The sequence below is a fragment of the Mastigoproctus giganteus genome, chromosome 5 (assembly GCF_048544385.1).
Source record: "Mastigoproctus giganteus isolate SK-2022 chromosome 5, ASM4854438v1, whole genome shotgun sequence".
Lineage (NCBI taxonomy): Eukaryota > Metazoa > Arthropoda > Arachnida > Uropygi > Thelyphonidae > Mastigoproctus > Mastigoproctus giganteus.
In genome coordinates this window covers 116570928-116598870 of record NC_143579.1, presented here as the reverse complement: position 1 = coordinate 116598870, position 27943 = coordinate 116570928, and the positions used below count along the sequence as shown (strand labels likewise).

The 27943-nt window shown below is 38.0% G+C and overlaps 1 protein-coding gene across 1 annotated transcript in view; it reads left to right on the top strand.

Moving 5' to 3' along the window:
• Positions 1–27943, top strand: part of LOC150085656 (heparanase-like) — a 263331-nt gene that overhangs the window by 218225 nt on the left and 17163 nt on the right. The window contains exons 9-10 of the mRNA XM_090374637.1: positions 17611–17726; positions 27325–27468. Of these exons, the coding sequence (XP_090230763.1) occupies positions 17611–17726; positions 27325–27468 (260 nt within the window). The remainder of the gene's footprint in view (positions 1–17610; positions 17727–27324; positions 27469–27943) is intronic.

The following is a 27943-nucleotide window of genomic DNA, read 5'->3' as shown; positions in this document are numbered from 1 at the left end:
GCATTCGCAGCAGGCATGTAGAGGTGAGGCCATATGTCCCATCTGCGGCTCTAAAGATCATACTCAAGCGGATTGCTCTGTCAAAACCCCTGTTTGTCCCAACTGCAAAGAAAGCCACCCAGCTTTTTCCAAAACATGTGAGCTATGGATTACAGGAAAGAAAATTCAAAAGTACAAAATAGAAAATAAAGTCACCTTTCCTGAGGCACGTAGACAAGTTATGTCGACCCTGCCAAGTAGTCGTTCCTATGCAGCTCGCACTCGGAACTTCATTTCTACTGCAGCTCAAACAGATGTATCAGTTCCACCTAACACCTCTCTGGCGAACTGGCTCAAATCTACGCTTTCAACCTCAAAGAAAGATAATCCTCCAAAAAGAACTAGCGAAGCCACAAATACTCCAATCAGTATTCCTACTCATACCCCATTAGCCCCAGTTGGAAAAGAACAATTAAAATCTGAATCAGTCTCTAAAAAAACGGAATCTCCCTCCAAAAGTATGGAGGTAGATGAGCTGCTAGACAATGAGGAACCTATTCTAGAACTCCATGCAGAGGACACCATGGATACTGGACGCCCCACATTCTCAAAAAAGGACTGGAAAAAATGTCCCACGTACAGAAAACAGTCAGATGAATCACCCTCAGGTAAACCTAAATAATGAATAAGATCATACAATGGAATTGCAGAGGACTAAGCACTCATTCCGATGACATAAGAGATTTAATAGCTCAATTTAATCCCATAGGTGTATGCTTACAGGAAACATTCTTGTCGCCCCAAGTTTTGCCAAAATTTTCAAGTTATACCATTTACAGACGAGATAGGAACTCGGTATCACCTGCACGTGGAGGAGTTGCTATTCTTGTTAACGCTAACATACCATCCAAGCCGATCCAATTGAGAACTACCCTAGAAGCTGTGGCAGCTCGCCTTGCAGTTGGTACGTCATTTACCATTGTTTCCATTTATATTCCGCCATCTGCCCCACTTCTGCTTTCAGAACTTGACAACCTCATTGCACAACTCCCAACTCCAATTTGTCTTTTTGGTGACTTTAATGGACACCATCCATTGTGGGGATCGGCCACAATGGATATAAGAGGCAAATTGATGGAGGAATTCATGCATAATAATGATCTTAATTTATTAAATTCTGGATCTCCTACCTACATCCACTTAGCAACCGGATCTGCTTCCGCAATAGACTTGTCAATTTGTTCACCATCCATATTTCCAATCATGACATGGTCGGTATTAACCGATCCCTTCAACAGTGATCACTTTCCAATTATTTGCTCGCTACAAACAGGGGTAACTTCAAATCCTGACCAACGATCCACTTGGCAGTTTAAAAAGGCAAACTGGGGTGTCTATTCTGCCCAGATACGCTTAGACAGATTTTATGTTCAGAGGCAACATATTGATGATGTCAACACTTACATAACCAATCAGATTCTGACTGCAGCTAAGGCCTCCATTCCAAAATCCACACCATATCGAAAACACAGAAATAACTGGTGGAATACAGATTGTTTAATTGCCAAACAGGATAAAAACCGAGCCTGGAATCATTTCCGCAAGTATCCCACCACTACTAACCTAATTGCTTTTAAAAGACTAAAAGCAAAAGCTAGACAAGTTAGGCGGAAAGCGAAACGGGATTCATGGATTGCTTTTGCCTCCACCATTACCAAAGACACGGACACACAAGTGATCTGGAAAAGAATACAGGCACTAAATGGCAAATTTGCTCGGCCGCCCTCTCCGATACTTCATTGGAAAGGGAAAGACATTTCTACTCCCGAAGAAGTTGCAAATGCATTAGCAGAATCATTTGCAAAAATATCAGCTTCTGCCACCTATGCCTCCACCTTCCAGAAAATAAAAGCAGGTGCAGAACGGTATAAAATTAACTTCTCCACGCGCCGTTCATTCCCGTACAACCAACCGTTTACGTTAACAGAACTTCAAGAATCATTAAATAGATCTTCCAATAGTGCTGCAGGTCCAGATGGAGTTCATTACATTATGTTAAAGCATTTACATGGAGAAGACTTGAGAACCCTATTAATTTTTTACAATCGGATCTACTCTGAAAATGCCTATCCATCTTCATGGTGCCATTCGTTCATTATCGCCTTACCAAAACCAGGAAAAAATCCTTCCTGTGTTGAAAACTACAGGCCAATATCTCTTACAAGCTGCATGGGAAAAATTTTCGAAAGAATGGTTCATACTAGGCTCACTTACATCCTGGAGTCAGAGAATCTCCTTCCAGATCACCAATATGGCTTTCGAAAAAATAGATCAACCCTAGATGTGCTCATTAAAGCCGAGTCTCATATCCGAAATGCCTTTGTCATGAAACAACATCTAGTCATGGTAAATTTAGATCTTGAAAAGGCATTTGACACTACATGGCGGCATGGTATTATTACGGACATTTACCATCTGGGGCTTAGGGGCCATTTGCCAGAAATAATTCAGAATTTCCTGCAATTGCGCTCTTTTCAAGTCCGATACAAAAACGTCCTCTCTACATCTCACATTCAGGAAGAGGGAGTCCCGCAGGGATCAATACTCAGTCCAACACTGTTTTCAATCCGAGTTAGCAGCATGACCCGAGATATCCCAAAAACTGTTCAAACTTATATGTATGCAGATGACCTTACCATTTCCTGCCAATCTCAAAGTATGAATACCATTGAACGGCAGCTACAACTTGCCATAACCAAAATAGAATCCTGGACTTCACGGAACGGTTACAGACTGTCAGAAAATAAATGCACTGCCACTCACTTTTGCAAGAAGCGAGCTCTCCATCCTGAACCTGAATTACAAATAAACAATACTCCGATCCCTCTCGTTAATACCGTTAAATTTCTTGGATTAATATTAGACCGCAAACTAAATTTCCAAGCTCACATCACTTATTTGAGAACTTATTGCTTAAAGCATTTGAATATACTTCGTTCGGTCTCATCTATGTCTTGGGGAGCTGATCGGTGTACTTTGCTGCATCTTTATAGAAGTTTAATCCGTTCACGGTTAGATTATGGTTGTCCAGTGTATGACTCTGCCAGGAGCACTACTTTAAAACGGCTAAATATGATCCATCATAGTGCTCTGAGGACTGCGCTGGGAGCTTTCAGGACTTCTCCGATCCAAAGTCTATATATTGAAGCTCATGATCCCCCATTACACCTGCGTAGAAAAACACTACTGCTTAACTACGCTGCTAAGATCCAGAGTCTACCATCGCACCCAAGTTGGGAATATCTCTATAATACTCGTTGGGAAGCCTTGTTTGAGAGCAAGCCAAAAGACAATAGACCCGCCTCCCTCAGGATCAAAGAGCTTGTTCAGACTTGGAACGTCGATTTAAATGAAATCTTCCAAGACACAACTACACCTGTTGCTCCTTGGACATATGTGCCTGTCTCTCAAGATACATACTTCCTCCAGTGGGGAAAAAATATAGCTTCCTGCAATATCAGACAGTTACATTCAGCTCATGCTACGGACAACCATGCCTGTAAAATTTATACCGATGGTTCAAAAACTGAGAGTATGGTAGGTGCTGCGGCAGTTTTTCCTTTATGTACAATTTCAGCCACACTACCGCTTGCTTGCAGTGTCTTCACAGCTGAATTATATGCCATTAAGTTGGCACTTAGTAAGGTAATTGAGCTTTCCATCTCATCTGCCATAATTTACACAGATTCTCTTAGTGCTGTCTCTGCCATAAGTAAGAATTTCTCCATTTCTCACCCTACATTGAAACAGATTCATTCCCAGCTATTTGCTTGCAGTGTGTCCAATCGGTCAATTAGTTTTTGCTGGATCCCTGGCCATTCAGGCATTCCGGGAAATGAAAGTGCCGACTTTGCCGCTAAACATCCTCAACCCGCTCTCTCACAACATCCTCAGGTTCCTTTCTCTGATTTTAAGTCTGTCGTATGCAAAGCCTGCTACAATAAATGGTCACAGAACTGGAAAAGTGACCCTAACAATAAACTGTACCAGATAAAAGAAGATCCAAAGCTGTGGCTGTCTGGCTTCCGAAGAAACAGACGAGAGGAAGTGGTACTGGCAAGACTCAGAATTGGTCACACTCACCATACTCATCTCTTTCTATTATTGGGTGAAAACCCACCCCAGTGCCCATCCTGTCAGACGCAACTTACAGTCCGTCATTTCCTGGTTGATTGTCCCTTACATTCAACCATCCGGTCAAACACTTTTCAGTCTCTCTCTAAATTGAATATATCACCTGATTTATCTCGCATCTTAGGAAATGAAGCAAATATTGAAGAACTTTTATTATATCTAAAACATATTGGTTTGTATGGAAGCATATAACGTAATTTCTCTAACAATATGCTTTTTGCCAATTAACGCTGAAGAGACACAATTTGGCCTTAGTAGCCCTTGTGTCGTTAAACCGAACAACAACAACAACATTCTTGTAATCTGCCTTCGTTTGCTTAACCTCCTTTGTGACTTGATTACAGACTAGCTTATATCTACCATAGGCTTCTGTATTGCCTGATAATTTATATGCATCCCATGCATTTTTTATCTCTTCCACGAGTCTCATTAGTTCATCTGGCATCTGTTTAGACCTAAATCTTTAACAGTATTTTTTAGTGGGAACAAGAAGCCAAATAGCTTCCAAGATTACTTCCTTGAAAGCTTCCCATTTAGAATTCACCATTGGTAACATCATCAGTTGATCCCACTATATAGAATTTAAATACTGTCTGAGATCACTGTAATCACCTTTATGGAAGCAAAAATCCTTCCCTTTACCCCTGATGGTAGTTACATCTTTAAATAAATCCCACAACAGTACACTTTGATCACTGTCACCTAGTGGTTCCTTTACCTAAATTCTTCATGCATGAATAATTACTGCTGATAATCAGATCAAGACTATTACTCCTTCTGGTTGTCCCCTTGGACATGTTGCTGTAGAAAACAGTCCTCCAATAAATCCACAAAAAGTCTTGCTGGTGTGCATGTGCCCATTCCACAAGTTCCAGTCAATATCTGGAAAGTTAACATCCCCCATTACAAGACATTCTGATTTACTGGCCCACTCTATTTCTCTGTACAACTGTTCATTGTACACTTCAGAGTCATTAGGCCTATAACACACTCCTACTCTCATTTTTGCTTTCCCAATGCTTATGTCACACCATGCTTACTCAGCATGGCACTGACTATCTGTGTCAACTGGATGCACTTCCTTAGATGTTATGTGTTTCTTAACTAAGGGAATAATCCCTCCGCCCTTCCTATACTGCCTGTCCTTCCTGTACACATTGTACTCCCCAAATTCCAATTCTACACTACTTATATCTGTGTGCCACCACATCTCTGATATCCCAACAACACCTTTGATGTCTTGACCAACACTTCAAATTCATCAAATTTATTTACTGTACTCCTAGCATTGGTGTACATGTAAGTATACATGCATCTATTCTTAATTTTAGCTACCCTAACACGGCCCGTGTATTTATTTGTTACGTGATTTCACCTACCATTCCCTGAAAACCCCAGCACCTCGCCCTCCATTCTAACAGAAACAGTGCAAGAATCACTTTCAACTCTGCCTGTGGCTACTGCTAATATTTTTGTCTGTGAACCCCCCCCCAAGCTAGCAGTTTTCGGACCCACCTAACGCTGCTCGATAGCATCAGCAAATATTCTTGCTCCCCTTCTATTTAAGTGTATTAGGCTGGGGTTCGAGCCCATGCCCACCGAATACGGAGGATGCGGAAAGGTCAGGGAATGACCATCGCATATCCCCGGAGCAATATGGCCTTAGTTGCTAATGCTCCTAAAAGCCAAATAACAAACATTCTATTTAAGTGTATCCCATCCCTGTAAAAACAGTCCCTCCAGTTAAAAAGCACAGACCCCGCTGAGAAAAATTCTACCCCATGAGCCTTGCCAGTCTCTCCAGGGCTGAATGAATTGACAAGGCTCTCATCATGTATTCTCTCCTATTGTGTCTGGGCAGAATTGTAGACACTTTCAAATTTAACCCTAACTCTCGACTTTTTTTCAACATTGACCTGTACTTGTTAAGTAAGTCTGCAGATCTCCTACTCTTAATGTCACTAGTGCCAACATATATAACAATATCACCCTTTATGCCCTTAAAAGATGATATCTGCTCTACAACATCATCAAATTTTGCCCCTGCCCCCATTCCACCTATCCTTTTTGCACAGTATATTACCGGTTTCCCTGACAATACAGTCACCAATAATAACTAACTCCTGTGAGACCGGCACATCCTGCCTTGGCGATTGCTGCTGTGTTGCTTGATGCACAAGAGTGAGCCCTGGCATTCAGTTGGGTAGCTGAGAGCTTGATGGGTCCCCCATTTTAATACTTTCAACGGCATCTACCCGACTCTTCACACTCTCATAGGCGCCCATCAGAACGCTGAGTTGGCACCTAGTTTCTTGACACTCTCTGCACCTAGCACACACAAAGCCATCCTCCTTGGCTAGATCATGTCCTGTTCCAGAAGGTTCTGGAAACATTTCACAAGCTGCAATTATTTTTAAGCTTGATGCATTAAAGAATCAACCTCCCCCCCCCAGTTCTCCCCTGAGTCACAGCAGTCCTGCCCTTTTGTGCCCGTTGCTTTGCTGCTCTAGTCTGGGGCATGATATTGCATCCTTGTATTCATGGGAAGTCTCCAAAGACTGGAAATATGCAAATGTATCCCCAAATCACAAATATGGGGGGGGTCAAAGGGTAATATGATGAAGTATAGTCCTGTTAGCACGACTTCTGTTCCAGAAAAGATAATGGAGTTGCTGGTTAAAGAAGTAATGCAGGAACATCTAGACAGGAGTACAGTTATACTTTAATCACGGCATGGTTTTTGTTAAGGGAAGATCTTGTCTGGCCACTTTGACTGGATATTATGATGCAATGACAAAAGAACTGGATGCATAAAATAATTTTTATATCATATTCTTAGATTTTAGGAAAGCTTTTGATATGTTGGACATAAATGGCTGCTGTTTAAATTGAAGGAGTGTGTCAGTAAGGGAAAGTTACTGCTAGTGATAAAGGGATGGTTTAGTGTGTGATAAGACAGATGTGGCTATCAGTTGCCACTTCTCAGCCCATTTACCCAACTTTTCTAGACCTATTTTTTTTTTTTAGAACAGTAATGACAGTATGCAGTAGCATACTGTCATTATCAACCCTGCCAACCTTTGTATCATCTGCAAACTTTGACATTAAGCCTGATATACCTTCATCAATATAATTGATAAATACAGTAAACCCCCGCTATTCGCGGTATCTGTATTCACGGTCGCTGATTTAATATAAAATGAAGCCTAAAAAAATGTGAATTTTAAAGTGCCGTGAACATTTTCCGTCATAAAAAAACATGGGTGTGGCTAAAATTATCTTTCCCTGTCAAAACAGCGCTCAGTGGGTGGGGCGGAAGAGGGGTGACAAAATCGCGAGCGTGGATATTTCTTGCTAATCCTTGTTCAGTATGTGTTATGTGCTTGTCATGGAAGGTTTCGTCGTTTGCTTTTAATTTATATGCTTATAAATTGAACAAATTTATCAATTTATAAATTGATATGCTTCCAAAAGTGATAAATCTACTGTTTTGCAGTGTAAAACAGACTTTTTCGAGTGTGTTAATGGAAGAAAGTGCCTTTATTGTGGACAAGTTCTTTTTTTACCCGTACAAAAATATGGCTACGAATAACAAGGGAAATGTGAAAAGATCAAAGAAGGTGATGACTAGCGAATAAAACTGAGTTATTAGATAAAATTTCTAATGGTGGAAGTGTCTCCTCAGTAGCAAAACATTATAAAATCAATGATAGAAGACCGAACTCAAAATAAAATTCCGTTAAATTCACTCATCATTCGTGAAAAGGAAAAACTTCCTTTATTAACACTTTAGCGAAACTGGTGATAGCACTAGCGGGATAAGTTTTTTTTGCTAGCAAAGGCGCTGGTTTGAAAGATTTGTTTGAAATTTCTCATAAATATTACATTTAATATTAAATTGTTTCTTATATTCATTTCGATGCCATATGCTTGCATTTCACTATGTACTGTCTATGTACATAGTCATATTATGAAGGTACATATAATACATACATAGACAAAATTTTAGACTAGTTTTTCTTATATATTTCATACTTTGGAACGGAACCCCTTTATTACTATGGGAGCCATAACTCAGTATTCGCGGCATTTCTCAGGAACGTAATCCCCGCGAATAGCGGGGGTTTACTGTACACAAAACAGTAATGGGTCCAACACCGAACCCTGGGGAACTCCACTAATAACATTAAATGTATCCCCAATTCACAAAGGGGGATCGAAGGGTGACACGAGTAATTACAGACCAGTTAGTTTAACTTCTGTTCCGGGTAAAATAATGGAGTCACTGGTTAAAGACGCATTGCAGGATCATCTAGACAAGACTGCAGCAATAATTCAGACACAGCATGGATTTGTTAAGAGAAAGTCTTGTCTGACAAATTTGGTACGATATAATGATGTGGTTACAAAGGAACTGGATGCAAAAAATAATTTTGATATCATCTATTTGGATTTCAGGAAAGCTTTTGACACTGTTGCGCATGAAAGACTATTGTAGAAATTGGAGCAGAATGGTATTAAGGGTAAGTTGCTACAATGGATAAAAGGATGGTTAAGTGGGAGAAGACAGAGGGTGGTAATCAATGGGTGCTGCTCTTCGTGGACTAATGTTATTAGTAGAGTCCCACAGGGTTCGGTGTTGGGTCCACTGTTGTTTTGTATATTTATCAATGATATTGATGAAGGTATATCAGGCTTAATGTCGAAGTTTACAGATGATACAAAGGTTGGCAGGGTTGTTAATGACAGTAATGGCAGTGTGCTACTGTAACAGGATCTAGATAATTTGGGCAGATGGGCTAAGAAGTGGCAACTGAAGTTTAACCTTGACAAATGCAAAGTACTGCATATGGGTAGAAGTAATCCCAGAGAAACGTACCAACTGTGTGGTACTACGTTTAAGGTGGTAGAAAATGAAAAAGACCTGGGGAGTAATTGTGCAGGCAGATATGAAGTTTTCTGAGCAATGCAGACAGGCTGCCAGGGCGGGTCATGGGGTTTTTCAATGATATATAGGAATTTTGCTAGCAGGGAAAAGGAGGTGATTATCCCTCTGTATAAGGCAATGGTCAGGCCACGCCTTGAGTACTGTGTACAGATCTGGAGGCCTCATTTTAGGAAGGATGTAGATTTACTTGAGCGTGTACAGAGAAGGGCAACAAGATTGGTGAGGGGGAATGAAGGGATCCTGTTACCAAGAGAGGCTTAAGTTCTGCAAATTGCAGTGGCTGGAGACTAGGCACCTGCGCAGTGATCTGATTGAGGTATATAAGGCCTTGAGTGGGTTGAGCACGCTGAATTCTGATGGGATCCTTCCACTTGTTCAGATTACAAACCTAAGGGGGCATAAATTCAAATTAAGAAAAGACAGATGTAGAATAGATGTGCGGAAATTTGCCTTTAGCCAGCGGGTGGTTAATTGCTGGAACAAACTTCCATCTGTCGTTGTGGAAGTTGATAGGTTGAATAAATTTAAGGCGGAACTGGACAGGCATTTGGAGGGAATGGTGTGATTTTTTTTTTTTTGGCTGATGCTGCATAAGCTCATACACATGCTTTCTTGCATCACATGCCACTATTACTATTAGTCCAAAAAGAACAGTGTCCATTGATTGCCACTCTGTCTTCTCCCACACAGCCATACGTTTATCTATTGTAGCAACTTGCTGTTAATGCCATACTCCTTCAATCTGTACAGTAGTCGTCAATGTGCAACATTGACGACTACTGTACCTTTCCTGAAATCCAAATATATAATATCAAAATTATTTATTTGCATCCAGTTCCGTTGTGATCATGCTATAGTAGCCAATCAAATTGGTCAGATGAGATGTCCCCTTAACAAACCCATGCTGCATCTGAATTATTACTGCTGTCTTGTTTAGATAATCCTGCAATGCTTCTTTAACCAGTGACTCCATTATTTTCTCCAGAACAGAAGTTAAACTAACAGTCTGTAATTACTTGTGTCACCCTTTGATCCCCTTTGTGAATTGGAGATGCATTTACTTATCTCCAGTCTGTGGGGACATCCATTGAGTCCAAATGCTCTTATAATTATGGCTATGGGTTTGCTTACTTCCTTTGCCGCCTCCTTTGATATAACTGAATAGATCCCATCCACCCAGAATCCATTCTCATGTTTAACTTCAAAAATTTCTCCTCCACTTTGCTCTCAGTTATTATAAAATCATTTAGCACCTTGTTAAAGTTTAATAAGCTTCTGTTCTCCACTTCCTTGCAGAATTCCTCCTTGTGTGAATGTAGATGAAAATACTCATTCAGTCTGTCAGCTAGATCTGAGCAGGATCATCAACAGTTAGACTATCGATATCAAGTGGACAATCTGATTCATCCCCTTCCTCCTAGGGTTTATATAAGTAAAGAAGGCCTTGCTGTTTTTCTTAGCATCCTTTGCCAAAAATTTCTCATAATCTGCCTTTACTTGCCTAATCTGCTTATATCTACCATAGGCTTTTGTGTGTGTCGTCTGATAATTTATATGGATCCCATGCATTTTTATTCTCAGCCATGAGTCTCATTAGTTCATCTGACATTCATTTAGGCCTAAACCTTGAACAGTATTTCTTAATTGGTATGAAAAGCCTAGTAGGTTCCATGATTAATTGCTTGAATGCTTCCCATTTGGAATTTGCCGTTGGTAAATTTCTATTAGTAGGGGCATCATCAGTTGGTGCTGCTGTACAGAATTTAAAAATGGAGAGTAGAGAGACTTTGTAAGAGGCAAATCATTAATTAATGATTTGCCTCTTACAAAGTCTCTCTATATAAGAGGCAAATCATTAATTAACCTGACTTTCCTCTCACTCAGATGTTAGACCAATATTCTGTGGTAGAAAGAAAGTAATACCAAAAGTGAAAAAAGAAATGCCTTTTTTTTTTTTTTGTTTTTGTTTTTGATTCAAAAGGAAGCAATATTTGTGATATGCTTATACCAGGAGAAATTAAAAGTCAGGGTAATCTCAAGTAGAGATATGTGATCTTGTCTAGAAATCCATGTGTCACTGAAGATGAATATAGGAATTGTAACCAACTCAAGAAGGACATTAAATTGTTTACGAATAAGTATAACATATTTCATAAAGGCAGTTTTCCATGTGAAATATTTTAATTAGTTTATTGGTATGTAAAGGACAGTTGGTACAGACACTTCCAGTAACTAAATAAAATTGATTGTGTTTCAATTTCAATATCAAAATCCATATTCACACTTAAGTTTTTGGATTTGGGAGGAGTTCTGAAACTTAACCATGGGAAACCAAACTTTACCACACTGAGGAACTCTACCTCAGAACCTTGGGTAGAGTTCTTAGTGTGGTATGATTAATTACTGTTTTGCAATTGTTGCAAGCTTTAGTGTAGACAGAAAATGAAACTGGAGATTTGGATACATGCCAGTTGTGCTATGCTGCATTCATATTTTGAATAGTCTTAAGCACATCTATTAAAAACCAAGGTTTATATAAATAACAAGATTTTAGGGTAGAATAAAGGATTTTATTCCTACAAAATTGACTTCATTGAGATCAGAAGATTTAAAAGAGTAATCCAATCAAGGAAAAGGAGGGTGAGGCTGAGAGAATGAGGGGGGCACTCAATGCACCACGTACTTTGGAGAGAAAAAGATCAAGAGTATCAGGTGTGCGGTTAGACTTGTCTGGTATTCTGGTAGGTAAATGAACAAACTGTGAAGTCATTAATAATTGCAAAAGCCTTAGCATCTCAACCAGCTGGGTCTGTGTAAAAACTGAAATCAGCTGGAGTTGTGAACATTGAAATCACCAAATAAAATTACTTCATTGTTAGGAAAATTCTTTTGACTTAGCAGTAGCAATTCTGATGGTCTACCTGTCTCCAAAAACCATTTGAGCCCTGCACCCTTGAAATGTACAAATCAGAGATAAAATGTAAACCTCAATCAAAAGGTATCACTCATACTGCATGATGAAAGAGCTGGTAGTTGCTCGAACTTTGCTCCAGAGCTAAGTTCTAGCAACTACCAGCTCTTTCATCATGGGTTTCACCACTTCAGGCCTCTATTAAAAAAAAAAAGATTCTCTTGTGACTCAGAAAAGCAGCTTTGTGCATGATGTGAACACCACACCATGGCCTCTGCTTATACTGGTTCACATCTGGGTAGACACCTCCAGCAGTGGCAGTCCCAATTAGGGACTAAAGGGGCTTTGCCTCCCCCATGATCAAAATTATGTAGATTTTTTCCTGCTGCTGCTTGAAAGCTTAATGATTCACTGGAACACAACTTTATCCCACCTTTATAGAAATTCTTACACTCTACTAACAGTATTTCAGGTCATCACATGATTGCACATACACATGGTTACTAATACTGAAAGTACAATCGGTGATTTCACTTTCAGTATTAGTAATCATGTGTATGTGGTATCATGTAGATTTTTTCCTGTTGCTGCTTGAAAGCGTAATGATTCCCCCCACCTTTATAGAAATCCTTACCCTCTACTGACAGTATTTCAGGTCATCACATGATTGCACATACACAGGATTACTAATACTGAAAGTGCAATCAGAGGATGGGAAACAAATTTCTATTGTATAATTGAAATCCTGCATAATATGAGAAAAATGTAAATTTATGTATGTATTTCAGCACATTTTTCATGTTTTATTGATGCACTAAAGTTGATGTACTGGAATAATGCTTTCTGTTTTAGCATTAGCATTAGTAGGGGCATATGATGCAAGAAAGCAAGTTTATATAGCATCAGCCAAAAAAAAAAAAAAAAAACACATCTTTCCCATTTCACCCACCCATTCACTCCAAATATTTGTCTAGTTCTGCCAACTTATTTAAATTGCTGGCCTCCACTACAGCAGATCGAAGTTTGTTCCAACTATCAACCACCCACTGACTAAAGGACGAATTCCCACACATCTATTCTACAATTATCTTTCCTCAATTTGAATTTATGCCCCCTCAGGTGAGTAATCTCAACAAGAGGAAGAATCCCATTACCATTGAGTTTGCTCAATCCATTCAAGGCCTTATAGACCTCAATCAAATTACATCGCAGGTGCCTATTCTCCAGATGCTGCAACTTGCAGAACATAAGCCTTTCTTCATAAGTGCACCCCTTTGTTCCTCTCACCAATCTTGTTGCTCTTCTCTGTACTCATTCTAGCAACTCTACATCCTTCCTAAAATAAGTCCTCCAGACCTGTATACAGTACTCAATGTGTGGCCTGACCATTGCCTTATACAAAAGGATAATCACCTCCTTGTCTCTGCTAGCAAAATTCCTATATATATATATATATATCATTGATCTGCTCTGGCAGCCCGTCTGCACTGCTCAGACGGGCTGCCAGAGCTGACTACACAATTACCACAGGTCTTTTTCATTCTCTACTACCCTGAGTGTAGTACCACACAGTTGATACATTACTCTGCAGTCAGTGCTACCCATATACAATACTTTACATTTGTCAATGTTAAACTTCAGTTGCTACCTCTCAGCCCATTTATTTTTTTTTTTATGGAAACCCCACACACGAGAGATATTAGAACCTATAACCGTGCATGCATTGGAGGTTGAGAAGACGAAAGAAGATATTTGTTGACATTAGACTTGAACTTCTGTAGACTATCATTTTCAAGAAATACGTATGAAGGAAGGTTTTTCCAGAAAACAGCAGTTGAATGAATAAACGAGGAAGATGAAAAGATGGTTCTGTGAGTTTGAAGTTGGACAGTAAATGGATGTTGGCTGGTGAGGGCACATGTTCGAACTGCTTTGAAAGAGAGAGAGTGGGAATTATAGAAGCCAATTCAGAAGAACAGTGCCAATGGAAGTATCTCTCAGCAGCATAAACAATACGTCTATGAGACAGAGTGTGGAGAGACTCTCTGTCTCTCTTCTGAATGGAACTGCTCTCTTCTGAATAGAATCTAGAAGCCTGAGAGAGGTTTTGGGAGAACCACCTCAGATGTGGGAAAAATATTCCATGGTAGGATGGATTTACAATGTGTACAGAGTGAACAACTGTTTGGAACAAAAGTAACGCCGAGAGTGAAAGAGAAAACCAAGTTTTTTAGATGCAGAGGAAGCAATATTTGTAATGTGCTTGTGCCAAGAGAGATTAGAAGTCAGGTAATCCCCAAAAGAGATATATCATCTTGCCTAGAAATCGTAGTGTCACCAAAGATAAGCATAAGAGCAAAAGAATCCTTTTTTAAGATATAAGACAAGACTGAGTTTTAGAAGGATTAAAATCAACTAAGTTGTCTTTGCCCCACTGGAGAATTACCTGAAGTTTGGCATTTAAGGAATTGGTGGCAGATATTCGAGAGTTGAAGCTGATTGAGCAGGGTGAGGTTTCTCAAACTGGAAAGTGGGATGCAATGTGCTATCATCAGCAAAACTATGGATAGGATTTCCAGTCAATGAAAGAAGGTCATTAATATAAAGGAGGAAAAGAGTGGGGAAAAGAACTGAACCTTGGGGGACACCAGCATTAGTGGAGAAATTAGAAAACAGAGAGCCATCTACCATCACCCTCAGTGATTGGTCAGAGAGAAAACTGGATAACCAATTACAAAAAACAGTTGGGAAACCATAAAATGTAAGCTTGTTTAGAAGACCTTTATGCCAAACACGATCAAAAGCCTTTGAGATGTCAAGAGCAACTGCTTGTGTTTCACCGAACTTTTCCATTGAATTTGTCCATAAATGGGTAACATAAGCCAGAATTTCACCAGTGGATCGACACTAACAGAATCCGTACTGGCGATCGTTGATCAGTTAGAAGGTTTCTAGATAGTTTAAGAGTTGGCGGTTAATTGATTTCTCCATTACTTTAGAAAGAGTAGAAGTAATTTCAATGGGACGATAATTGGATTGGAGTGATTTGTCACCTTTTTTTTAGGAACTGGCTGGATATGAGCAAATTTCCAAGCAGAAGGGAAAAACACCTTTGAAATAAGGAAGTGAAATAAGGTGGCAAAGAACAAAAGTAAGTTCAGCAGCACAGTTTTTGAGAACAAGTGGAGAAATGCCATCAGAACCTGGAGCTTTTTTAGTATCAGGATTCGTTAAAATCCTTTTGACATCCTTTTGACGGAAAACCACAGGAGGCATTGAATGGAGTGTGTTGGGAATGGTGGGAGGTGTTTTACCAAGATCATTAATACATGAGTTGGAAGAAAAATGGGATGCCAGCAGGTCAGCTTTATCCTTGGATGAAGTGACAATAGAACCATCTGGTTTTAATTGAAGTGGGAGCAGAGATGGGCAAAGGCTGTGGTCAATAGCTTTGGCAAGCAACCAGAATGCTCAGCTACCATTAGGGCAAGAAGTTTTCTACTCTTAGCCTGTTCAAAATCTAGTTTGGACTGATTAATAACTATTTTACAATTATTGGGAGCTTTGGTGTAGGCAGAAAATGAAACTGAAGAATTGTAAACAAGCCAATTCTTCTCTTGAACAGCCTTAGCACATTTATTGGAAAAACCAAGGTTTAGAAAAAGGACAAGATTTTAAAGTGGAGTGTGAAAAAAAGAATTCTATTCCTACAAGAATAATTTTACTGACACGATCTGAGCAAACATTGACATCAGAAGTTTTAAAACAGTAATCCGACCAAGGAAAGGAAGAGAAGAAATCACGCAGGTCATCCCATTTTGCATTCTTGTAATGCCAAATCTGGACTTCACTGAAATTGGGTCCACTTGATTTGAGCGTCACCTGAATATCAGTTCCATCAGCATTTTAGACTCCAAGGTAGCAAGCATAGCTTGTCTGGCATATCTGAGAGAATGTCTGCGACAACCTCAAGGACCACCATTTGCTCAACTTTTCCAGATCCTGTTGCAGTGGCGTACTATCATTACTTTCATTGGCGACTCTGTAGCCGGCTGGGCAGGAGCAGCAGTGTGTAGCTTTTTTTTTTTTTTTTTTTTTTCCCTTGTTAGTTGTTGGCGCATCAGCTTCTATGGCCATAATGCACCTCCCAAAGTTTTTGCATTTTACTGTGATCCAATCCCGAGACGGGAATGAAACCCGCGACCTTTGGGTTGCCAGGCATGCACTTTACCTACCTGGCTAGCCCAGTCGGCTAGTGTGTAGCACACGCTTCTTGATTAGACTGGGGTTCGAGCCCATGACCACCAAACACAGAGGATGCAGAAAGGTCAGGGAATGACCACCACATATCCCCAGAGCAATATGGCCTGAAAACTAAATAACAGACAATTACTGTCATTTACAACTCTGCCAAACTTCGTATCATCTGCAAACTTAGGCGGTGACAGACATTAAGCCTGATACACCTTCATCAATATTTTTTATAAATACCAAAAACAACAATGGGTCCAATACTGAACCATGGGGGACTCCACTGATAACATTAGTCCATGAAGAAGTCTTCCATGTGCTACAGTATCAAAAGCTTTCCTAAAATCCAATTATATGATATCAAAATTATTCTTTGCATCCATTTCCTTTGTGACCACACCATAGTATCCAATCAAATTTGTCAGACAAGACTTCCCCTTAATGAACGCATGCTGTGTCTGAACTATAACTGCAGTGTTGTCTAGATAATCCTACATTGCTTCCTTAACCAGTGACTCCATTATTTTCCCCAGAACAGAAGTTAGACTAACAAGTCTGTAATTACTCATGTCCCCCTTTGTGAATTGGGGACACATTTGCACATCTCCAGTCCATGGGAACCTCCTCTGTTTCCAAGGAAACTTTCGAATTATGGCTATGGGTTTTAGAAGGTGGTCTCAAATTTAAAAAAAAATTCAGAAAAGTATGTTAAAATTAACCATGCAGTAGTAAAACTGAAGGATTACTGAACTATGAGAGTGATCTGGTAAGTAGAAAGCAAAAGTGGGATGCAGAATCTAAGAAATTCAAGGAGCTGGTTAAATTTTACAGTTGGAAATAAATTAACTATATTTGATGTGTAAAGAGTGGAAAAAAAAATTATCACATGAAAGAGATTCCTGTATATTTTGTTATCTAGCTTAGACTGACTCAGATTTCTGTGGGGCAGAAATCCAAGTCAGTCTAAGTCTGGATAACAAAGAATTTACTGTAATGAATAATAATTTACTGTATTGTGGCATTAACATGGGCAACTTCATCTAAGAAAAAGTTTGGCTTCATTCAATAAAAGGTTTGGATAGTAAGAATGAGGCAGTTTGGTTTAACTGCCTCATTCTTACCATCAGCATTACACAACATGCTGAAAATAGGCTGCATTTTGACACATAATACGACATTCATCCCCCGCCAACATTTATTTTAGGTTTAATAAGCATAGGAAATGTATTTATATTTATACTAGGTAGGAACTCTGAATAATATTTATTATCTACAATATGTGCATAAAGATTTTTGACTGCCCATTACATTTTGTGTAATTTTTTAGGATTATTGGCTGAGTTTCTTGTACAAATCACTGACTGGATCAAGAGTACTTCGAGTCGTGGTTTTACCTTATGACCCTAGAACTAGAGTCTATGCTCACTGTACAATTCAAGGAAAGTATGTATGTAAATTTCACTGTATATATATATATATAGTTTTAATTATTCTGTTAAATACTCTGTAGGAAGAAAGAAATAAAATGCCTTATTTAAAACACAGGGAATATTATTTACAAGTTCATTTTGTTGTTGCCAAGGGTAATTGGAATGTCATTACTGGTGCGGATGACCCTTATTGAACTGTTAATAAAACTTATTTGTGAAGAAGATGTGATTTCATAGCTCTTTGCTATTTCTTTCTAGCACTTGTTCTAGCCTTAAATATAACATAAATGGAACAAATGGAGAAGAAAAGAACATTTGAGTAAATCTAGCTAATTAGATATACCCTATTCCGGCGCCTCCGTAGCCAGGTGGGCAGGGGCAGCAGTGCGTAGCACACGCTTCTTGATTAGACTGAGGTTTGAGCCCGTGCCCACCAAATACGGAGGATGCGGAAAGGTCAGGGAATGGCCTCCGCATATCCCCGGAGCAATATGGCTTTAGTTGCTAATGCTCCTAAAAACCAAATAACAACAAAAAATAACTAAATACCCTACTCCAGTAGTTTTAGACCTTTTTTTAATAACAGCACCCCTAAGTAATTTATTTTATTTTGTGGCACCCCTACTCAACTTCCTGTTTGATCTGATTCTCTCTCTCTCTCTCTATATATATATCTAATATTAAAAAAAAGTATGTTATATGATAGTTATTACAATAATATAACTATAAACAAAATTACAATTCATAATGCAAATTACATATATATATAATTTTATTCTTCATAAAGAGTTACTAAATAAACATCAATTATAGATCCCACAAAATTAAAAAGATACCATACATCTTTTTATAATGAAATAATTATATAAATTTAAAAAAAAATAATAAGTTTAAGTAACTTAAACCCAAATTACGTGGCACCCCTGGAATGTTATTGCAGCACCCTAAGATTCCACAGCACCCTGGTTGAATACCAATGCCCTACTCCAGGGATCGGCAAACATTTTTTTTTTTTGGAAAGGGCCAGATCGTAAAATTTTTAGGCTTGGCGGACCAGGTCGCAAACTCGAAGATATTTACATGGGTAATTCTACTCATAGAGCAACAAAAAAAAACAGGTTCAAAATCTTTTTATTAGAAGTGATATTTTACATATTTATACACATGCTGACACTTACAAAAAAATTAATAAAATATTTCCATTTATTAATAAACGTATTATAGAACTGGTTAAATTTTGTACTAATGCGATGAATGTAATTGTTTTTTCTGAGATAATATTTCATCGTACTGGAGTTCGAAGTTAGTACTGCCTATCGCTAAAGTTGTTTGCAAATGGTCATCCATTAGTAATGATCTGTATTGCGATTTTACATATTTCATTTTCAAAAATGTCTTTTCACATTGGTAAGTACTTCCAAATACAGATATAAATTCCCGTGCTTATGATTTTAATTGACCGTATTTATCTTCCGAAAGATATTTATAGAATTGGGTTAGATCCATTTCTTTAAACCTAACCTTTAGCATATCATCATTTTGCAGATCAATCACTTCCAATTGAAGGTCTGATGGAAGCTCCTCAATTGTACAGCCAAATGGATTTTGAAATATGGAAATGTCTTTTGCACCTGCATCAAGATCCGAAAAATGCTGTTGTAACTGTAGTTTAAGTTCAGAAAATATATCCGCTGCAAATTTTTTTGGGAATGGGGATTTCGCTAATATTTGAAATTTTTTACTGCATGGAAAATGGTCAAACTTTGTTAATGTGATTTGTGTTTCAAACAATGCAAATTTTTGAAGATATGACTTTACGATAGAATACGTTTCACATATGAGCACTGTTTTCCCCTGTAATTTTAAGTTAAATTCGTTAAGATATCCCATAATGTCTGTAGCAAATGCTAATTTCCATAGCCATTCATTGTTAGATAATAGTGGTTGTGGGCAGTTTTTCTCATTTAGAAAAATTTCTATTGCTTCTCTGAGTTCAAAAAATCTCAATAAAACTTTTCCATTGCTGAGCCATCGAACTGCTGTATGGTAGGGCAAATCAAGATATTCGGCTTCAATCTCTAATAAAAAATCACGAAACTGACGATGGTTAAGTCCACGAAAGCGAATAAAGTTAACCGCTGACACAACTGGTTCAATAACACGACAGATTGAGGTGTTTCCCACAAAGAGCCTGCTGGTGAATAATACAATGAATTACCAGAGGTTTTGAACATTTAGCTTCTTCACAACCTTAAAAATTTGTCCAACTAATCCTTTCTCCCATTCCTCACATATTTTTACCACCATCAGTTGTGACACATTTTAACTGATTCCATTGCAAATTGTACTGTGTTAGCGTTTTCTCGACTTCCTTGAAGATATCTTCGCCTGTAGTTGTTCCATGCAGACTAATTAAGTGAATTTATTCTAAATTAAAATTACAATTCTACCACATTTTTTTAATTAAGAGATCTCACTTTTTCTATTCTTCTTTCAGCAGTTCGTATAAACAATAATTTGATTCATCCAGCTTCAATTCTTCATATTTATTTCCGAATAAGCATAGTTTTTGTATACAATATTTCTTAATTATCAGTTGATGAAGTAATCAGTCACATCTATGAATAATTTTTATTTTTACTATTTAAATTAAAATAATTCCTTAATTAACATAAATTCAGGAATACCAATTATGCTGAAAAGAAAGTGCAAGTTTACGGACGACTTGAGGATGAAATATCTAGGTTTTTGAAAGGGAGTAGATGAGGAGGCGGAATGCATTGTTTGCGGTCCAGAAAGCTACATCTCGGTGGCTAACAAGGGTTCAGGTGATTGAACATCCACATGAATTCAGAGAAACATAAGGAGAACATTAGTTAAACAATGCAGATCAAAGGTTAGGTAACAGAATTTTTAGTAAATGCCCCTAAAAGGCTTGATGCAAGAGTTTGTTGCTGAAGGAATCCTTGCCTTTCATACAGTGGTGCATCAGCACAGCTATAAATCAATGTCTCATACAGCAGAATTATTAAAGTCGATATTCACTGATTCAGATATTGCTAGGAGGTTATCTTGTGCAAAAACACAGACTGAAGCCATAATTAATTCTGTCTTAGCAGTCCATTCAGTTGAAGAAGTTGTTAAGTCCCTGCAGAATGTCCAGTTGTTTGGAGTTTCCACTGACGCCACTAATCATGGATTTCTGAAAATTTTCCCTATTCTTGTGCATCATTTTGACTGGATAAATGGTAGCTCAAAGGTTAAGCTAATAGAATTAAATAGCAAGATAGATAAATAGCAAAAACCACAGCTACTATTTCTGGCTACGTTTATGAGACCTTGTGTAAAAGTGGCCTGGATAAGAAAAATATTGCATTTGGTGAAGATAATTGTAACACCATGTTTGGAGAAGTGCGGAGATACAATAGGAATAATGTATTTTCAAATTTACAAAGATTATTTGGTTGATCGCTAATAGGAGTGAGCTGCCCTGCCCACATTCTGCATAACTGTATCCAGCATGGAGCAGATGCAGTTGATGTAGATATTGACTCCATTGTTCTTAAGAATTTTAATTATTTCAGTGTCTACACTGTACATGTTGAAAACCTAAAAAAATTATGCAAATTTACAGAGGTTACCTATAAAAAACTTCTGTGTCATAGCAGAACACACTTGCTTTCTCTATTACCTGCAGTTGAAAAGATTATAAGTATTTATTCAGTCCTAAGGTCTTTCTTTTTGTCTCAAGAAATCCCCCCAAGATTTTTAAACTTTTCTTTGAAGATAAGTTTAGTAAAACTTCTCTTGTTCATTTCCGAACTGTAATGTCAGTCTTAAATTCACATATAATGAGCATTGAAAGGAATGACAATTCTTTTATAGAAGTTATTGAAGCTCTTGCTTCCTTAAGGGATATTCTGTCAGAAAGAAGTAAATGTCAGTTAATTTTCCTCAAAGTGAAGGAAATGTTGGAAAAGAGGCAAGAAGAAGTATATACAGAAAAATGTGGAGTTTTCAGAAAAAAATATCCAGAACTTATATTCATCATGCACTGAATACTTGGACGGGGTTGAAACCACCGGAAGAAGTTTCCTCATTCTTTTTTTTATTATTATTATTATTATTATTATTATATATCATTGACAAAACTCCATGACTTGCTTTGGCAGCCCATCTGCACTGCTCAGAGAACTTCATAATTGCCCCCAAGTCTTTTTCATTCTCCACCTCACTGAGTATAGTACCACATAGTACATTTCTCTTGGGTTACTGCTGCTAATATGAAGTACTTTTCATTTGTCGATATTAAACTTCAGTTGCCACTTCTCAGCCCATCTACCTAACTTTTCTAGATCCTGTTGCAGTAGCATACTGTCCTTACTATCATTAACAACCCTGCCAATCTTTGTATCGTCTGCAATCTTGGACATTAAGCCTGATATACCTTCATTGATATCATTAATAAATACACAAAACGACAATGGGCCTAGCACCGAACCCTGGGGGTTCGGTGCTAGGCCCATTGTTGTTTTGTGTATAACTAATAATGTTAGTCCACATAGACCAGTGTCCATTTATTACCACTCTCTGCCATCTCCCAATCACCAATCCTTTTATTCATTGCAGCAACTTGCCCTTAATATCATACCGCTCCAATTTGTACAGCAGTCTTCTATGTGCAACAATATCAAAAGCTTTCCTGAGATCCAAGTATATGATATCAAAATTATATTTTGCATCCAGTTCCTTTGTGACCACATCACAGTATCCAATCAAATTGGTCAGACAAGACTTCCCCTTAACAAACCCATGCTGTGTCTGAACTATTACTGCAGTCTTCTCTAGGTAATCCCTTTAAGCAGTGACTCCATTATTTTCCCCAGAACAGAAGTTAAACTAAGAGGTCTATAATTATTTGCTTCACCCTTTGAACCCTCTTTGTGAATACACTTGCACATCTCCAGCCCATGGGGCCTCCCCTGAATCTAAGGATGCTCTGAGGGTTTGCTTACTTCACCCACTGCCTCCTTCAATATAAGTGGATAGATTCCATCTGCCCCAGATGCCTTTTTATGTTTAACTTCAATAATTGCTCCTCCACTTTGCTCTCCATTATTACAAAATCATTTAGCTCCCTGTTAGAGTTTAGTAAACTTCTGTCCTCCCCTTGCTTACAGAATTCCTCATGTGTGAATGTAGATGCAAAATGCTCATTCAATTTGTCAGCTATCTGAGCAGTATCATCAACAGTCGAACTGCCAACATCAAGTGGACCAATCTGATTCATCGCCTTCCTTCTAGAGCGGTGTTTCCCAACTTGGGTCCCACACCCCCTAATTAGCAGTAGGGCTGCCACCTCTCTAACCTTAAAAATGAGGACATTTGGGCAGAAAAATCTGGACTTTTGAGGACGCCTTTCCCTATTTTACCAAAACACAGCTTACATTCTCTTACAAGTCTTTTCAAAAATTCCTAAGCCTTTAATAACATAACATAACTGTTTATTATGATAATAGGGTAATAAAACAGTCACTGGCAAAGTAATAATGTTAAATATTTTAATGGAATAACTCAAATCCCTTAAATTAACAGAATTCCTACTTATCATTCTTAATTCGTAAAAAATGATACTCAAAAACTTTAATTATGGTATGAATGAAAAAAATACTTTTTTTTTTTCTCAGCGTAATTTATTTGCTGTTCTCTACATTTCTTTTATGTTTTCCCACTGATGCAATTTTCCACTGTGTTTTTGGATAAATATGAATGAAAATCTTTACACAGCAATGTCACTGAAATTGAATTTTGTAAGCATTAGTCCCTTAATTGAATCCACAGTAAATGAATTTCTATCCTTAGACCACTGTATCTCCATCATTGAAAACATTCTTTCAATAAATGCATTATGTGGTGGTATGGAAAAGAAAAATCGAGAAATTATTAACAGCTCTGTGAAAAACTCTTCATTCTTACAGTGGCTAAAATAATTAGTCCATCTTACATTACAAGGAACAGAAATATCAGTGTCCTTAATTTCCACTACAATTTTTTTTTAAATTACAAAACTGATCAAAGCACTTCACATCATCCACACACACTCCTTTTGTATGAAGGAGTGTGTGTGTGTGGATGATTCTTCTGAATCCCAAAAGACAATTGCCATGACCATTTTTGTAGACTAATATTGTGTCTTGTATTTTTTGGGTGAGGTCCTTTTGTTGTGCTGTTCCATACTGAATCTCTGATTCTGAAGTGAAGTAGTGTAACCGTGTCTCATCACAATCACTATTTGTTGAAGAAACGTTTCTCTCTAGTTCATACATTCAGCAGAAACAGATAAATTAATAAATAACAAACAGATAAAATAAATAAATTGTTCCACTAGATGCTACAGGTTTTTAAATCACCTGTTCAAGCAATGCTGCACAAATTTGCTGGCAGAGACAAGGAGGTGATTATACCTTTGTATAAGGCAATGGTCAGGCCACACCTTGAGTACTTCATGCACGACTGGAGGCCTCATTTTAGGAAGGATGTAGAGTTGCTAGAATGAGTACAGAGAAGGGCAACAAGATTGGTGAGAGGAACAAAGGGGTGCGCTTATGAAGAAAGGCTTAAGTTCTGCAAATTGCAGCATCTGGAGACTAGACACCTGCGAGTGATCTGATTGAGGCGTGCAAGGCCTGAATGGTTTAAGCAGGCTCAATGAGATGGGATATTTCCGCTTGCTGAGATTAAGAACCTGAGGGGACATAGATTCCAATTGAGGAAAGACAGTTGTAGAATAGATGTGCTGAAGTTTGCCTTTAGCCAGCAGGAAGGGTTTTTTCTGTTGCTCTATAAGCTTGGTTTCTTGCATTATATGCCTCAAATTATGCTCATGAGAGACTTGTGGCAGAGAAGAAAAATGCATGGGACGCATAAAAATTATCAGAAGACACAGATGCCTATGGATTTGAATTTGGATTTGATTTGGGTTTTATTGGCGCATAAGATGCCTATGGTAGATATAAGATAGTCGTAATCAAGTCACAAAGGAAGTTAGGCAAGTAAAGGCAGATTATGAGAAATCATTGTCAAAGGATGCATAGAAAACAGCAAAGACTTTTACTTATGTAAACTCTAGAGGGGAGGGGATGAATCAGATTTGTCCACTTGATATTGATGGTTCATCTCTTGATGATTCTGTTCAGATAGCTGACAAACTGAATGAGTATTTTGCATCTACATTCACACATAAGGAATGTCTGTAGAGAAGTGGAAACCAGGAACTTATCAAACTCTCGCAGAAGCTAAATGATTTTGTAATAACTGAAAGCAAAGTTGGGAATAATCGTTGAAAATAAACAAAAAAACACGTGGGGTGGATGGGATCTATCCAGTTATATTAAAGGAAGTAAGCAAACCCTTAGCCTAATTATGAGAGTATCGTTGGACTCAGGGGAGGCCCTATGGACAAGAGATGTGCAAATATGTCTCCGATTCACAAATGAGATCAAACGATGATACAACCCGTTAGTTGAACTTCTGTTCCAGGGCATATAATGGAGTCACTGGTTAAAGAAGCAATGTAGGATCATCTAGACAAGACTGCATTTATAGTTACAGCATGGGTGAGTTAAGGGGAAATCTTGTCTGACAAATTTCATCATATACTATGATGTAATCACAAAGAACTGGATGTAAAAAATAATTTTCATATCATATACTTGGATTTTAGGAAAACGTTTGATACTGTGGCACATGGAAGACTACTGTACAAATTGGAGCAGTATGGCATTAAGGTCAAGTTTCTACAGTGGATAGAAGGATGGTTGAGTGGGAGAAGGCAGAGACTGGTAATCAATGGACACTGCTCTTTGTAGACTAATGTTATTAGTGAAGTTCCCCAGGGTTCGGTGTTGGGCCCATTATTGTTTTCTGTATTTATCAATGATATTGATGAAGTTATATCATAGTTAGCGTCTATGTTTGCAGATGATATGAAGTTTGGCAGAGTTGTTAATGACAGTAATGATAGTATGCTACTGGAACATGATCTCAAAAAGTTGAGCAGATGTGCCGACAGGTGGCAACTGAAGTTTAGCTTTGACAAATGTAAAATACTGCATATGGGAAGCAGTAACCCCAGTGTACTGTAATAACTGGGTGGTACTACATTTTATTACTGCTACTATTACTGGTATTACTGCTTTTCATTCTCCACTACTCAGTGTAGTGGAGAATGAAAAGCACCTAGGGGTAATTGTGCAGTCAGATATGAAGTTTTCTGGACAGTACAGACAGGCTACCAGATCAGGTCATGGAATCTTGTCACTGATATACAGGAACTTTGCTAGAATGGATAAGGAGGTGATTATCCCTTTGTATAAGGCAATGGTCTGGCCACACCTTCATTACTGCATACAGGTCTGGAGGCCTCATTTTAGGAAGTATACAGAGTTGCTTAAGCAAGTACATGGAAGGGCAACAAGATTGGTGAGTGGAAAAAGGGGTGCTCTTACCAAGAAAGGCTTAAGTTCTGCAAATTGCAGTGTCTGGAGACAAGACACCTTCAAGGTGGCTGATGGGATTCTTCTTCTTGCTAAGACTACTCACCTGAGGGGACATAATTCAAATTGAGAAAAGACAATTATGGAATAGATATGTGGAAATTTGCCTTCAGCCAGTGAGTTGTTGATAGAACAAACTTCCATTTGTTGTAGCAGCAACCTCAGAGTTTCTTACCAACTGGATTGTACCACACTCAGGGTAGTGGACAGTGAAAAAGACTTGAGGATAATTTTGCAGTCAGATATGAAGTTTTCTGAGCAGTCCAGACAGGCTGCAAGTGTAGCTCATGGTGTGTTATCAATGATATACAGGAATTTTTGAATTAATCCCAGGAGGCCCTTGTGCCAAAAACCTCCAATTGTAACAACAACGATTCCTAGTTTTACTGGTGGATACCCCAAATTAAAATATTTTGCTTTATTGTTCTCGATAATAAAAATTTATGGTTGACAAACAAAAATATATCTAATCCACCTTAAAAATTTGCCTTTCCTTGAATCAAAGTATCCAAATTTAAAAAAAAAATAAAAATTTCTCTATATGCATCCCATTTGATACCTAATTATTTGTATCTTTTCTTCCAGAGATAGTCTCTAAAACTTACCTCTCAGAAGTGTGATAGGTGTGCTTGTATCTTTTTTTGATTTTTAGCTCATTTGTGGCATACATAATAAGCCTAATCAACCTTCTTGTGAAGCCCCAGTCTGGTCAACAAGCCAAAAATACTTGCAGATCACAATTTGCATGCCACTGCAATATACCATACTATCAAAATAAAAAATAAAATTTAAAAGTGCACCATTTTAAACTATTTTTGCTTTCCCTCCCACAAGATATTGATTGGTGAGAGATGTATGTCATGGGCGTAACTATTTTTAATATGCATGCACCATTCCCTTGCAATTTTAGAGAGAAAAATTCAAGTTTAAATTTGAAATTCACGACAATTTTACTATAATACTGATAAATGGAAAATATTAATTTTTTTAAAGTACTACTTCAGTGTGGTTTGTAGAAACTATTTTATTTTATTTATTATTTGTTTTTAATTGTAGGTTGTATGAACAACATGGTGCTGTTACTATATTTGTGATTAATTTGCATAATGCAGCAGTACAGATTAAAGTCTCAAAGTTTGTAAATTCATCAATTCACCAGTATCTGTTACGTCCTCATGGACCAGAAGGACTTCAGTCTAAGTACGTATAAGAGTAATATTCAAAAAAACAATATTGATCACATTGGGCAGTTAATCTTCTTAGTTTTATTTCTGTAAAATGATCTGCCAGGAAAACTTTTATAATGGCAAATTTTATAAGCTGCCAAGAAAAGTTATTCTTTAGAAATATTCTGCCGTAGCACTTAACATGAAAGATTAAGAGTTGGTCATTATAATGCATTAGGGCTTATGCCTCAGGCTGCGAGAAAGTTAGACTATGTGCAAGTTAGTGCAAATGCATCATATTAGTACACATCCACTTCTAGATTATCAAATTATTTGCAAAAGCAGCATCGTTTAAGTCATATCTCATATTGTGAATATCTTCACGACAAGTTGCCATGACATTGCACTACTTAATAGTCTTCTCCTTTAGGATAAGCAACAATAGTCTTCTCCTTTAAGTGAAGTGTTACTTATTCGAAGTAGTGCAATGTCATGGAAACTCATCGTGA